This window comes from Eschscholzia californica, unplaced genomic scaffold (assembly GCF_041429995.1).
Source record: "Eschscholzia californica isolate CP2 unplaced genomic scaffold, dmEscCali1.0.p SCAF_5, whole genome shotgun sequence".
NCBI lineage: Eukaryota > Viridiplantae > Streptophyta > Magnoliopsida > Ranunculales > Papaveraceae > Eschscholzia > Eschscholzia californica.
In genome coordinates, this window is record NW_028238472.1 from 41,646,921 (window position 1) to 41,662,918 (window position 15,998).

General features: G+C 35.9%; 1 protein-coding gene across 2 annotated transcripts; it reads left to right on the forward strand.

The window, feature by feature from the left end:
• The first annotated feature begins 9,002 nt into the window (after positions 1-9,002).
• CID7 (CTC-interacting domain 7) lies at positions 9,003-14,533 on the forward strand. Of its 2 annotated transcripts, XM_086641117.1 has the most exons (7): positions 9,003-9,512; positions 10,160-10,998; positions 11,338-11,788; positions 11,912-11,982; positions 12,419-12,543; positions 13,811-14,150; positions 14,227-14,533. In XM_086641117.1, the coding sequence occupies exons 2-6, from the start codon at positions 10,237-10,239 to the stop codon at positions 14,103-14,105; spliced, it is 1,704 nt and encodes a 567-aa protein (XP_086497243.1). In that variant the 5' UTR covers positions 9,003-9,512; positions 10,160-10,236; the 3' UTR covers positions 14,106-14,150; positions 14,227-14,533. The 2 variants fall into 2 exon arrangements, 1 of the variants encoding a protein (XP_086497243.1); XR_015225400.1 differs by having other exon boundaries at positions 9,120-9,512; positions 12,419-13,625; positions 13,664-14,533.
• Positions 14,534-15,998: the final 1,465 nt, after the last annotated feature.

The window sequence follows — 15,998 nt, forward strand, 5'->3', positions numbered from 1 at the left end:
ATCTTTTTTTGTCTTACTTTAGGTTATGAAACGTATGGGAGCGATTCCTTTCAATCATTAAACTCGTTTTGACGCCTTATGGGTCCTACTATCAATTTGGAGTCCACGTCAGTAATCTTAAGTGGCACATAATTTTGCCAACTAATACGTGCCACTTATTGGTGGGTTCCACCTAAGGCTTCCTTGTAAGTTTGTAACAGTTCAAAATACCGTTTTATGGAGTTTTTCCGTTTTCGTTTTGGGTCATTATTTGTTTTGGACCCCAAATTTTACCTACTTACCACCTTAGACCCTAGAGTCCTACACAACTCTATTTCTTTTCTAACTCTGTCAATCTTATTTTTTCTAATCTTTATCCCTACTCTGTTCTTTTTACTTCGTCTTTTTTTCCTTAGAGTGGTGGTCTAGAAATTTTGTCACACGTTATGTAATTCTGTTAACTACTTCTATCATTGGAGATCCGCAATGAAGAGAGAGATAGAGACAGAGAGAGGAGAGAGAGAGAGAGAGAGAGAAGAAAAAAAACATAATTGAAACGCTACGTAGTTACTGTTAGGGGTCAAAAAGGGTTTATGGACAATTTGGTGGGCTAAAATGACGAATTAGACATATATGGGGGTCGAACAAGAATTAACCGTTTTAGTTTTGGTATTACTGTAGGTAAAATGTAGGATTGTAGGTTGTATTGAATTACCTAATTACCCTCTTCTTACTATTTACTTGTTTGTTTGTTTTAGAAAACCACTTAGTTTGTTTTTGAAAACCATGGACTATTTCGTCTTTTAGTTACTGTAATAAATTCAAACCCTAACTTGAAATTTTACTTTCTTAACGGCTATCCTGCCGATTACGCACCTACTCGGCATTTTACTAGAGAAACAAAGTTACTTAGACACTTGTTTATTTCTGTCTTTTCCCTAACAAACATTTTTTCTCACTTAAACTTTCTCTTTGGTTTGGTTAAACTAAATAACCCTTTTTCTTAAGATGAAACATCTGAGATGGATAAATAAAAGGTTTAGATTTAGATGAAAGATGTAGATGATAACAAATCTCTCCTCTAATATTATGGCTACACAATTCTTTATAGCGACTTGGTCAAGATTAATTTAGAGCATCTCCAACTCTAACACTTAGAGTGCCACTTAGGATTTTTGGAGATTTTGTCAAAAAAACGTTCTCCAACGGGACACTCTATTTGACACTTTGTGATGATGTGGGAGCATTTATTATAGAGACACTCAGGAGAGACTTTAGAACTAGAGTGTCTCCTCGAGACTCTATAAGTGTCACTCTAAAATTCAAACCAATAGAAACTTTTTTTTTTAACTTTTTTTTCCTATTCAATTTAAGAGTGACATGTGTATTAAGCAGAGAGATTTTAGATATCTCTATTAGAGAGCAAAAAAGTTTAGAGTATTTCTATATTGACGCTTAGGAAAGAGAATCTTCATTTGACACTTGACGACTAGACTTTAAAGTTTTTGTTAGAGTGTTCCATTAGAGATGCTCTTAATAAGCTCTGTGATACATGAAAAGAGTAAATGCTTCCACCTCCATTAATTTCAGTAAATTTTCTCATAGTAACAGATACACTATTTCATAATTCCATATGTTTATACCAATATAGGCTACTATTTTGTAAGTGTGGGTAGACAACTAAAAGAAAAATTTTAATTACAGAAATATCATAAGGATGAAAATGGAAGATGAGACAAACTTTGAGAGCCGAACCAGCCTTCTGGACACAGTTGGGGGGTCAAACAAGAAGCCCCCTTATGAAGCCAAATCGGCCAGCTGGTCACAAATTGGGGGCCAAAACAAAATGAACCCAAAAAAATTCAACCACCACAATAAAGTGAAGCAATTGTTAACCTGAAGATCCATCTGTTATATCAAAATTTTCTCTCGTGATATTTAAGTTAAATTGTGGCGCAGGATTGTTTAAAAACAAGTTCAAATTCTTTCTTGGCGGGGTGCCTCTAGCAACAAAGAAAAGAACCTAGTAATAACGGAAAAAGCAAGAAATTGAATGAGATACCCCATTCTTCATCTTATCTCTCTCCATAACTCATAAGTTGGTCATGGAGAAGATGGAGATGATGATGATGGTGAACTAAATGAACACAAACCTTTTAAAGAAACAGTTAGGGATTTCAATTGGAAAAGAAGAATTTATTGAAGAATCAATAAATTAAGAATTTTCGTTTAAAGAAGACCAATCGATTGATTAGTGATTTTCCTTTGAAGAAGATCAATCACCTCACTGACTTTGTCTTCGTCACATGTTCATTGCCGAATTCACTTTAGAATTCCCCTCAACATCATCATCATCATCATCATCATCGACTCTAACACTTGAGAAGATCGAACAAAATTGATTTAGAATTCCGTTGAAGAAAAAATCACATTGGGTAGGGATTGACTGATTGAACAAATATTAAAGTTAGAACAAGAAATGAAGTTTCGTTCTGATTTTTTTAGGGTTAATTTCGTTTTAGCCCCCCAATTTGTGACCAACTCACCGTTTTGGCCCTCATAAGTGTCCGAGAGTTCGATTTGGCCCCCAAGATTACTTTGTGGTCAGGCAAGTTCTTACCCAATATTTTCATAATCTACCCCTGATCAAATCAAAATCAAATCCCGAACTGTCAAATCATCTAACCCTAATTATTACCACTATTTCTTTCCCAAGACACTTTCTTCTCCATTTCCGGACTTTTTTCATCAAAGCTCTCTCTTTCTAACACAACATCTTGATTTAATCATCTTACCCAAATTTATTCATCTTAGTATAGAAATTCATCCCCTTTTCAATTTTCCCAAATGTGGAAAAATGCCTAAAGAAGCGATTATTAGTAGTCGGTGGTGGAAAGAACCCACTTCCATCATCATCTTAAGTTGGACCTGGTTCTATAACCAATAATCTCTCTATCATCCCTAAAACTTCCTTGTACCTTCTAGCTGCTACTAAAAGTAATTTGAGTAAGAAATCTAAAGGGGCAGATCAAAAGGCTAACTTTTGGTGGCCAATATATGGACAACCAATTATCTTATACGGACAACTATTTTATGTGGACAACTAGAAAAATGAAAAATGTTATATGTACAACAATTTTTAAGGGGACATCACTCTATTATTTTTCACTCATGTCCTCTAAGAATTAAATGTTTTATTTAAAGTCCTCCTTCTTTTCTTCCATAAACCCTAGACGTTATTTTATTTCTTTTTCTTCATCACCCACAAAATTTGTAGATTGAGAAACTTTGGAGAGACATTGTTGACCTCCACACCAAGAAAAAAAAAATTGTTAAAGAATTTTTCTAAAAAGAAAGTTAAAGTTTGTTTCAACATAACACTTCGATTTAAGATGTTTTTTCGTCAAATTTGTTAGGTTTTTGTTTGAATTTTCCCCAAATATAAGTTGTTGAACAAAACCAACTCAATCCATGGAAGATCTAGTCTCATGAACCCTATTACCCCTGGAAATAAAAACCATAAAACTTAGAAAATGGTTTTTGGTAACAAAAAACAAGTAGGTCTGCTCGTGTTACAACAAATCTTAATGATTTCGTGGTAAAACCCCTATAAACATAACCAAAATTTTGTGGGTTTTCTACGAAATTCTGGAACCCATCATTTTCACTTCGAATTTTGCTCATTAAATCTTTTTCGATTCTTCCAAACTACAATAACGAAAATACAAAACAAAATAATAAAAGTTAGGGTTTTACCCCCATCAATAATATCATTATTTCCTACTATAAAAACACATGGAAAAACTTCTTTAAGTGGAGATTGCGGGTTTTTATCTTCCTCATCAATCTAAGGTTTGAAAAATAAGATAGTGAAGTGGTAGAAGTTATATTTTACTAGTAGTAGTCGTAAAAGAATAAGAATAAGACTAACAAAAAGAAGAAGATGATGGAGACGAAGAAGAAGCAGAATGACAGTTAGGTTATCTATTTTAATCTATTATATTTGTTTCTAGCCCTCAGATAAAATCGCGTTTTAATATTTAAGGTCTTATAGAGTTGTCCCCTTATTAGATCAAAGTCAATAAAGTCGAGCATAATTGACTTGCACCGGACCTGAAAGTAGTTGCGCACATATAAGCCTGTAAACGGTAGCTTATCGGATCGAATATAGGCATATCTGTATCCGATAAGCTAGCCGAATATCCGTATACGATAATTATCCGACGAATATTAAAAATCAATATCCGATAATATTAACGGATATAGGATACTATCCGATGTCCGAAACTTTAACAAAATTTCAAATTTTTCTTTTAAATTTTTAACCATTAGATCTAAATAATAAATCTCAACCATACATTTTATATATTGTTATGAACAAATTTAAAATTTTTATTATTTTTTTATATTACTTATCGGATACGGGTATTTATCGGATCGAATATTAGTGTATCCATATCCGATATCCGACAAGGAATATCCGAATCTGTATCCGATATTTCGAATATTTTTTTAAAATCTGAATACGGATGCGGATCGGATGTCGAATATTCGGATATGCATTGACAAGCTTACCCACATAAGATAATTGGTTGTCCATATATTGCTCACAAACTTTTTTCGTCTTCTTGCGGGTCCAGTGGCCTTTCTCATGGTTATCAAGTTTGAATCCAACATTCTAATTGCTTTCTTCAAGGTTGGCATAACCAGATCCATTAGAATCATCCTCTTCTTCTATAGAGACCAGAATTGTCTTCCTAAGAAGAACACTCCCTCAGATTCCCTTAGTATTTGCAAACTAGTACTACTACTCTTTTTACAAGGCCAAACCCCTAGATTTTGAAATGAATCTTCCAAATAATCTTTTTATCATCCCTAAAAACCAAGATTGTTGTTAACTACAAAGATGAAGAGAAGCAATTTCCAGCCGAAGAGATATCTTCAATGGTTTTGATTAAGATGTGTGAAATCACTGAAGGTTACCTCGGATCAACCATCAAGAATGTTGTTGTTACAGTCCCTGATTAGTTCAACGATTCTCAGCGCCAAGCTTAGCTCGGATTGACCATCATGAATTTCCTTTGTGTTTTGTTATTTTTTTTGTTCTTGATTGTTGGTTAATTTTTGTGTTTGGGTAGCTAGATCTGATATGGATTTCTTTCATGAGAGAAGTTTGCTAAAGGTGAATGAAGAAAGAAAAATCTGGAAATGGAGAAGAAAGTGGCTTGAAAAAGGAAATAGTGGTAATACTTAGGGTTAGATGATTTGACAGTTCGGGATTTGATTTTGATTTGGTCAGGGGTAGATTAGGAATAAAAAAATATTGGGACAGAATTTGTCTGACCAAAAAGTAGTCTTGGGAGCCAAATAGAACTCCCGGACACTTATGGGGGCAAAACAGTGAGTTGGTCACAAATTGGAGGCCATAACAAAATTAACCCTGTTTTTTTTTTTAATGAAAATTGACATGTGAATACTTTTCTTGGGTTCAAAAATGCTATAAGTACAAACATTTTTACTTAATCTTTGATATGTTGACTCATCCGGGTAAAAGAACGGTCTAGATCGTATTCAAATTTTGAACTTTTTTTATTTTTTAGTGAAAGTGAGTCAGCATAATTTTATGTACTTGTAGCATCTCCCTTTTCGATTATTATTTTTCCCTCTTGAACTTATTTTAATTCATTTTCTCCATTAGCTGGTTTGGAAAGGGATTCTGAGATACCCATTTTGTTTATAGAGCGAGAAATCTGATGTATAAATATTTGTTTAGAAACAGAAGGAGAGAGAGATCTGAAATGCCCACTTTCTTCATCCTCTAATTTGATTGCAAATTGTTTAGAGAGAGAAACAAGGGTGAGATAGAAGGGATGACAGTGAGCGCAAATTTGAGAGGTGTTAAAACCATTTCACATGTGGACGGCAGGAAAAAGATTAAGACTTTTTTTCCACTTTTTTTTATACAAGATATCGATTTTTGTAATTTTTTTGTCCAAAAAACAGTGTGAAAATAATTCTCCTACACAACTTAATTTTCCCACCCGATTTTCAAGCAGAACACAAATGGACTTTTATAGGGTATATTTGGGACATGCTAACATGATTCATCTTCATCACATGACATTGATATATCACGAAGATACATCATCAATTGAAGAAGTACACTAACTATCATAAACACGATACTTGGACCCTTAAAGGCCATATGAGACCCTTAAGTTATTCTTGAAGACCTTTATAGCCTATTTACACTACCTTTATTTTATTTATTGTCTATAATTTCTGCAAGGACTCGATTGCATGACACTTGTCTGAGACTTAAGATGAGGATGCAAACCACTAGACCGAAGAGTCATTTGCGCAAAGCACTGGTTCTTCTATCTATGAAATACTTTTCTAAAGTTGTACTTTTATTTTATGCAATCTAACAATATTTTTTAATTACTAGCAAACTTGCATTATTTGTTTATGGCACATCTAAATTACAAATATCTAGTGGCGGTACTCTTACATTCAAAACCAAAACTTTGGTAGTTGCTTTGGAGACAAAGAAACTTATTGCAGGGACAATTTTCTAAAAGTGTCATAAAATATCTACTATTTAGGGTACCCTATATTCTATTTATTTTAAAAATTCCTACATATACTTAATTTTTACAAACAGCCTTCTTTCTTTTATCTTCGTCTTCTTCACTATAATCACCATCAACACAACCCACCAATCACCACCACCACATCTTTCAACTGTCTCCTCTCTCTCTCCCCCCTTCTTTCTCTATCACTATCTTTCACTCTTCTTCTTTCTTTATCTCTCTCTCTCTTATGTCTCTCTTCCCACTAGCCTTTGTCACAAGAGAACGGGTTATTGACGAGAAAAAAAGATAGAATTTAAAGTGAAACCCTTGATTGACTCAATCGAAGGGAGTTCAAGCAAACTCTCACGAAGGTTTCGCCTTATACCCTCTTACCTTCATTACTATAATGAAGGGTTATCCTCTTAACATTAATGACAAATGGTATGTGAATAGGCTATAAGGGTTATCCTCTTAAAAATATAACATTAGATGAGCACGAGAGAATAAGATAAAGAGAGAGATCGATGGTGGTGAATTGCAGTAGGCAGGGGCGGACCCACGTAGGGACTCGTGGGGTCACGGGCCCCCACGGCCCATAGTTTGGCATTGATTCCTAAGAGAGGTAAAATGCATTACATAGTCAAAACTCCAGGTTTCTTTCATTAAAGAATAGTTAGTGTTTTAGTGTTATCTCATGTTGTTCACTGTCTTGACTTTTTTTTTTTTTTTGTTGAGAGTTCACTGTCTTGACTTGGGTCCCAATCCCTCCGCCCGCACCTTTTTCTTTTTTTGAGTTTTCTAATGACTAAATATGGATATGCCCCCTAGTTTGTAATTGGTTATATTTTTAACCCTATATTTCTTCATTTTGACCCCCTATTAACCGATCAGTTCACCATTTAGTCTTTTTTCATTATAAATTCAAAGACTCCCATTAACATTGTTAGAGATATTTTTCTCTATATCATCTGTATTCCTTCTTTTTATTTCATTTTCTTATACATATATATGTGTGCATTATTTTCTAACTATTTTTCTAAAATGAGTTTGTCCACCATCTTTCCTTAACTTCTCTATGTACAATTCGAATGTGTATAAGACTACTTACTGATATCGATTTCAATCAAAGTTACTCACAAGGCGATAGTGGTTGAATTAGATTCGAACGTACCGATTATGTACAAAACTTACTCGCTTTCACATCACATTAAAAAAATTCGACGATTTCGTTCTAACTAAAAGTGCCCCCACAAAGAAAATTTCCTGGGTCTGCCACTAACAGTAGGAGGATTAATGGTGGTTATTGTTGATGATGTTCGAAACAGATGAATATGAGAGAGGTATGAGAGACTAGAAATGAATAGGCCATCTCTAAATTTAATTTACACTTAACTAAATTATACAAAAAAAATCATACAATTGCAACACGTACAACAGTTTTACAACCTGGTTCTTTTTTCACTTTGTTTGTATTTTTTGCTTTTGTGATTCTAAAATGTGACAATTTGAATCATATAAGATAAGTCTGTTGTATAATTATTGTAATCTAGTTTTATTAATAGAGTTGATCTAATTATAATGATTGCTTTCTTGCAAAAGTCTTGCTCCCTACAACAATATTTTACATTGCAAAGTTATCCTAAAATTTTGAGTCAATTCTGTTTTGGTCTTCAATTTGTGATCAACTCACTTTTTTTGTCTCCATAAATGTTTAGGATTTCTATTTGGTCTCTATAAGTTTCTGCACGTCCTATATGACCCACACCAAATTTTGTCAAACCTTTCAATCCTACCCCTATGTTATTTCTGTAATTATATTTTTTTTTTATATATATATCTAACTTATATTAATCCAGGCGAAGTTTTAGGGAAGGAGTTCTCCCATTCGTTGAAACAGAAAGTATGGGGAGGGTGGGTAAAAGGGGATTAGAGGGAGAGAAACATGGAAGAGAGATGAGTGAAAGAGAAGATAAAGAGAGAAGAAGGAAATGGGAAAGAAAGAGTTAAACAAATCATGTCACCGGCGGCAGTTTTTTCCGACGACTATCTCGAGTAGAAGAAGGTAAAGTGGAGAAAAAAGATGATTGAGGTGGAGAGGAAATAAATATGAGTCGGATAATTAAAAGAACAAATTTAATCACAAAATATTACAGAGGTCGGAATGGAAGATTTGACAAAATTTTTGGGCCAAATAAAAAGCCCTGACACTTAAGAGGCAAAGGGAGATTTTATAGGGCCTCCTCATTTTTGTTAAAAGGCCTCCCCTTAGTGATAATTTAGCAAGTAAAATGGTCCATGGGGAGGCCTTTTAACAAAATTGGAGAGGCCTTATAAAACTTCCCAGAGGCAAAATAGGAAGGCCAAAACCCTTCTAAGAGTCTTGGTCATAAATTGGAAGTCTAAAAGGAAATTAACCTTATAAATTTTCCCAAAAATGCCACGTAGGGTGAAAGTAACGAACAGATAATATTACTGCACTGCCAGTCTAGAAACCCAATGCTCGTTTTTTCTGAAAAAAAAGGTCGCAATTTCAATATTTAAGCACTTCAAGAAAGGTTTATCTACATGCCATTCAGAAAGGTATTATCGATATTGGAACAGAATTCAAGGGCATTTATGTCTCTTATCTAATTAATTAGAGGAGACCTAGAGAGTAGAAGAAGAGAGAGAAAGTAGAGAGAGAGAGAGAGAGAGTCGTCTTTATCGAGTGGTGAAGGGGTGGGTTTTTTTTTCATGTGAAGCTTCTGTGGTGGTGGTGATGGTGATCGAGAATAAGGGTTTGAAGAAGAGAACTCATCAAAGAAGTTGTTGAAGAAGAAGAAAGAGAAATTTTTTCTGTCTCTGAATTCTCTATCTATTTTTATCTAGCTCTTTCTCTATATCTGTTTATCTAATTTATCTTTCTTCCTTAGATGGGACGATTTGATTCGATTTCTCTACTAATCAAGCTCAGAAAAGGTATACTTACTTATTTTGTTCTTTAGATCTCGGAATTTTTGTTTTTTTTACTTCTTAAAAAGTTCGTCTTTTTTTTTTTTTTTAAAAATGTTTATTTGGCTATTAAGATCTTCGTTTCATGCAAATTTTTGTTGTGTTTTTGAATGATTTTTGTGGTTAGGTTATTAATTGTTCTTCCTGATGTTGAATTTAGGGTTAGGGTTTTATGTAAGATAGATGAGTATCTGGCTCAGAGGATATCCTTATATTCAGAGGATATCCTGATATTAACTATGTGGATTCTATCTTTTATTGCTTTTTCGTTTTTGATGGTTCAATTGAACTGAATTATTGTCATCCACTGGGAAGTGTTCTCCCTAGAATGCAAAGCTTTGTTGTTGAAAAAGAAAAGAGATTCTGGAGTTTATAAAAAATTGATACTTTGGTGATGTTTAATTTTTTTTTAAAACAGAGATAATACCCGACAAAAGCTTCATCTTAGTATCGATCTTGTTATGATCAATGTCGTTATAAGTTTTAATAAGCTAAAGTTCATAACGATGTAATGGCGCTGTGTGTTATCGTGTCACATAAGCACTGACTTTCATCGCATGTCTTATCCCGTACAAGTTTGTTGCTTTATCTGATTCATCTTTCTCTGTTTGCAGGATTCGGCTAATACGTGGTGGAAGATTCGTTTTCCTTGCTCTTTTATGTACAATTTATTCTCTTTCCATATAGAAGAATGAGCTCCCCGAAAAAGGGTGTCGTAAATAATATCACTAAGCTGAACACCGCCAACAAAGGCACAAATTTGAATCCAAATGCAGCTGCATTTGTTCCTTTTGCTCTTAGATCTCCATCAAGGAGCACCACTGTTGAAGTACCCACAAGGCTTGAAACTTCTGTAACATCTGGGAAAGCGGTGTTAGATCGGACAGAGTCAACCGTTTCTGATGAGGAAGCTCATCAATATTGGCGTCGCCAGCTTCCCGATGATATCACACCAGACTTCAACTTCATAGGGGAAGGACCCGAGAGTCTACCATTTGCAGATTTGTCGCTACTGGATGGATCTGGGCCATCAATTTTCTCTCCGTCAGCAAGTAGTGGCCCATTACTAAGTAAGCAACAGGCGTTATCTTCTCAAGGCAGTGGTAATAAAAGTTTATTTGACAAGATGAAATATTCTGCTTCCCCTTATTTAGAGGACCAGTCATCAGCTGGTTTCCTGAATTTACCAACTAATCCCTGGGATAAGCAGAACGCCAACAATGAGCAGAATCTTGGCATTCCAAATGAGAGTTTCCCATATAACGGTAATTCCGATGCTGGGTTCCTAGATAATATGTTTAACGATAACACAAATATGAATGGTTCTGAGGCGGATGATATAAATTCTTTGGGAATACATTTCCCTGGTTTTGCTGCTGAAAGCCTTGCAGATGTTTACTACGCCAACGGATGTGACTTGGGCTTGACAATCGAGATGCTCACTCAACTAGAGGTAGGCTTCAATCTTCTTGTGGACCTCATCTCTATGTTTGGACATGTTTATTTTTCCAAAAAATGCTGAAGCTTTTGAGCAATAATGGATGAACACTTGCGGAGCTCTTTAGAATCAATAATAAGAAAAGAGGCAGAAGTATTATCTATCTCCAGGAGAGAAGGGAAAGGCAGAATATTTATAGTTTGCAAGAGCTTTTGTGCTTCACTTTGTCCTGCAATATTATTTTATTAAGCATTTCTCTGTGCGAGTTATGTGTCATGTCTTTTTGTATTGTGGTGCATCTATCATCTGATTATCATTGTAATAGGATTTTAAAAACGACCTCTGTCCTTGCAGCTTCAAGTTGATGGTGGTTTCAGCCAAAATCCAAACTCAAAGACTTTGTCAGCTCCAAATCTGAGTGCCATGGATTTCCCTGCACTTTCAGAGTTAGATAGTCATAATGGTGTACAAAAATATGCTGGAGATGATATCCAACAAATTGCCAATCCTTACCGATCTGTTGACAAGGAAAGCATTCTTCTCTTTCGTTCCAGCTCTTCTGCTGCGCCTGTAGGTGCTGTAGATTTTGTTTCAGCTGTCAAGAAATTGGCATCTCAGGATTCTGGTCAGTGGAAGTCCGAAAGAAATGGCTCAGCAAATGCTACTATAGGGTCCGGTAGAAATTCTAGTGTTTTGGCTAGCTCCTACACTGGCGGACATGGAAAGTCCATATATGGTGACCGTACCCAACCCTTTGGTTCAGCTCGGGCTGCTCCTGTTTGGCTCGAGACTGGAGAAGCAGTGGGTAAGTTATTAGTCCATATTTCTTTACATGTTTGCTAATGATCTCATCGCCTAATGTTTTGTTATGGATTATGGAATCTATGCGACATGCATTTACATCTTCCTTGACAATGTAACAACACAGGGAATATGTATTCTGGATTGAGGGAGGAAGCTCGTGATCATGCACGTGTTAGAAATACGTACTTTGAACAGGTAATCTATCTGGAATCTGGGCCCTTTTATATGCTTTATATGGATGGCTTCTTTAGATCAAATTCTATTGGTAAATGATTTTTAATGCGTACAGACACCGATTCTAGACATACGATTTTCATGCTAGGCTTTATCCTTTTTAAACGATTAGTACAAGAGGCCAGTGGCTAACTGTTAGCATGGTAAGCTGCAGGGAGTTTCAACATTTAGGTCGTTAGTTCCACTTCAATCGATTTACCATATAGAGTGAGTGGCGTATACCACATCTAATCGAACCAATATTTAAGCATTGGGTAAGGAGAGTCGCATTTCACTGTGCTACTAGTATACGTCTAGATTACATATGACTTTGCAATGGTAAAAAAAATGCAGCAACAGTTGCTAGATCACGTGTAAGAGTCCACCCAAGTATTATCAATGAAATTTTATGAAACAGGCACGACAGGCCTATCTCGTTGGCAATAAGGCTTTAGCTAAGGAATTAAGTGTAAAAGGGCAGCTGCACAATATGCAAATGAAGGCAGCTCATGAAAAAGCTCAAGAATCTATATACCGACAGAGGTTTGTTTTCAGAAACTAACTGACTTATTTACGTATCTTAATGATTTCAACCAATTAAAGAGTTTTTCACGTTTTAAATATGCAATATGCATTTTGTCATGGGCCGAGCAAATAGGGAGTAGTTTGTGGTCTATTTTGTTTGAATAACCTAAAATATCATTCTTTTGTGGTTAATAATTTGTGATTCTCGATGGTTATCTACTTTCTCTTGCACCAAAATCTTGAGCTATGGAGGTATAGATATCCCTGATTACATATAGAAGTTCCACTGTATTTAATGAGGGTTATAAATGGCAAATGATCATATGAGATATTTTACGCACTCTTCTTTGTTAAAAGAAATGATCCCTATTCTCAAGTTCTTATCACTTCATTAGTTCCTTATGTATCAAATATCCCGAGGTATCGTAAACCTCGGACCTAAAAATTCCCTTAGACCTAAAAATTTGGTATAATATTGTTCATATTTTATAGATATATTGATGTCTTGTACCAGAATTTTGTTGGCTGTTCTGTAGCGTGAGCCCATGTAGGATTTCCCTTGGGCCGTCTTTTATACAGTTTCTATGATTGGCCTCCATCCCCAATTAATTGCTATCATGTTTCCGAAGTATTTGAGGATAGATCTGATGTTTAGATATTTCGACAAGATGGGAATGAGGTTTAAATATTCCCAATGGACCGTACCACCTAGTATGTGGATCGCTCTAATACGGGTACAATTACACTGTCATCTGAGTATCGGTTACGCTAGGGGTGTACCTGTTCAGTACGCTATTTTATGTTGCAGTACAGTTTAGACCAATTCACGAACCAATATATACTCTCTGTGATGCATGAATAATAGTAACACCTACTTCCAATTATTCTATTTCCACAAAACACGAAACTTGAAATCTTCACAGCAAATAATAAAGTCTTGTAGTTAATTACTCAACTAGTCAAGCTTATAGATTCCTACAAAGAATACATTTGGTTAATTAAAACAAAGGATTCCGGTACGTCAAATTTGGGATACTGGATCGCGAACACACCCAAAAAGGGTACATGGAATTGGGTACACGGAAGGTTCGTAAGGGGGAGTAGAGTAATTTGTAACATTGGATTTGACCCTATCTAGATCATCGTTGCACCTAATCCATTGGAGTCAGAATTATAAGAAGCAGTCAGTTATATCAACTGTGCGCAGTATAAGAAGTAATATCATTTTAATTTCAAATTACAAAAAATGACTTATAATTCAATTATGTCTTGAACTACTGTATAGGAACCCAGTTTCTTCAGAGTATGGGCGTGGACAGGAGAGGATCATTGACCTGCACGGGCTACACGTGAGTGAAGCCATCCACAGGTTGAGAATCGAGCTAAACGTTTTGAGAAATGCAGCAAGGAATTCAAGTCAGCGACTTCAGGTATATATCTGTGTTGGTACAGGCCATCACACCAAAGGATCTCGAACTCCGGCAAGGTTACCAGTTGCAGTAGGACAATACTTGCTTCAAGAGGAAGGACTTGATTACACCGAACCACAGCCAGGGCTTCTCAGGGTTGTAGTATACTGATTCAATACCAACAGAAAACCACCAAAAGTAGAAACTCTGTACAAGGTATAGGAATATTTTGAACTTTAAACGAAACTCATCTATTACTAGCATCATTCTTTCTTGTATTATGTGTATACAGTAGTCGAAGAAGAGATAGTAGGGGAGAGAGAAATAGAAGAATCAACGACCTGGCGAAAACTTGAAGATAAGCAAAAAGAAGAGGGGAAGATTACAACAAAATAGGTGAATGTCAGCAGGAAAATGGTTAAATGGGGTGACAAGTTTCTGGTTATATAATCAGGAAGCTTTTGAATCTGTTCTTTCTGAATTTCTTTTTCTTTTTTTCTACTTCAGAATTCTGTACCTTTGTGATTATATATTTTTTTTGTTAGAATTAATGTAACTTCTAGATTATATACATGGTATAGGAATTTTGAACACCAAAATCCCTAATTTTACTTGGTACAGGTCATGTTTTGTGGTAGGGTTCAAGTTAGAATCAAGGATTCTTAGGGTCATTTTCTAGGGTTCTATTTCTTGCTAATTGGGTTCTATTTCTTGTTAATCAAATATTAATGACGCGTTAGGGATAATCCGTAAAATTACTAATGGAAAAATGAAATAAGGGTTATTTCCCTAATGGCCCCCTACTTTGTGACCAGCTTTCCGCCTGGCCCTCCACTTTACGAGAAATACCCATATGGCTCTTTCCGTTATAACACCGTTACTCTCTTTCTTCCATTTCTTTTCTCTCTCCTCCAACATGTTTCCTCTCTCTGCCACCTCGTTAAAACCAGCCACATCATCGTCTTCACCGGAAGGGTCGCTGGCTGGTCAAATTTCCAGCCGGCGACCTTCAAATTTTTTTTTTTTTCTCTCTCTCTCTTAAAAAAAGAATTTTTTTTTTTTAAATTATCTCCTCTCTCTCTAAACTCCGGCGAAGGGGGTTTCCCTTCGCCGGAGCTAGGTCTGTTAATCACGAACAGACCAGATCACGAACAGACCTAGCTCTGTTCATCACGAACAGACCACGATCTAGTCTGTTCATCACGGACAGACCCAGATCTGGGTCTGTTTAGGGGTGTACACGAGCCGAGCTCTTAACGAGTTGCTCGAGCTCGGCTCGACTATTGCTCGTGCTCGGCTCGACTATTGCTCGTGCTCGAGCTTAACACGGGCTCAAAATCAAGCTCGTTTACATAAACGAGACGAGCTTGAACATTCTTTAGTGTATCACGAGCTACTCGTGAACAACTCGTTTAACATACTCTTATAATAGTATAGCACATAATTACGTATTAGTATTGAAACTTGTACATGAAATATCAACCATTAAAAAATTGTCGGAATATGAATCATTAATCATTATTATTGTATGTGACAAATGATTATTGAAGTATTTTGATGATTTAGAAAGTTTTAGTTTGAAGTATTTTGATAAACGAGCTTAAAACAATGCGAGCTCAAGTTCGAGCTCGAGCTCTTTCAAACTTATACAAACCGAGCTTGAACAAGTGGACAATTACTCGAGCGAGCTCGAGCTCGACAGTCAAATACACGAACCGAGCTTGAACATCTTACTACTCGGCTCGGCTCGACTCGAGTACACCCCTAGGTCTGTTCATCACGAACAGACCCTGATCTGGTATGTTCGTGATGAACAGACCTAGCTCCGGCGAAGGGAAACCCCCTTCGCCGGAGTTTAGAGAGAGAGAGAGGAGAGAATTTAAAAAAAAAAGTTTTTTTTAGAGAGAGAGATGAGAGAGAAAAAAAAAGTTTGAAGGTCGCCGGCCGGAAATTTGGCTGGCCGGCGATCCAGCCGGTGAAGACGATGATGTGGCTGGTTTTAACGAGGTGGCAGAGAGAGAAAACATGCTGGAGGAGAGAGAAAAGAAATGAAAGAGAGAGAGT

Coding starts and splice junctions, on each gene's coding strand:
- CID7 (XM_086641117.1), top strand. CDS start 10,237: ATGAGCTCCCCGAAAAAGGGTGTCGTAAATAATATCACTAAGCTGAAC. Junction 10,999..11,337: donor AGATGCTCACTCAACTAGAG/GTAGGCTTCAAT, acceptor CTGTCCTTGCAG/CTTCAAGTTGATGGTGGTTT. Junction 11,789..11,911: donor CGAGACTGGAGAAGCAGTGG/GTAAGTTATTAG, acceptor GTAACAACACAG/GGAATATGTATTCTGGATTG.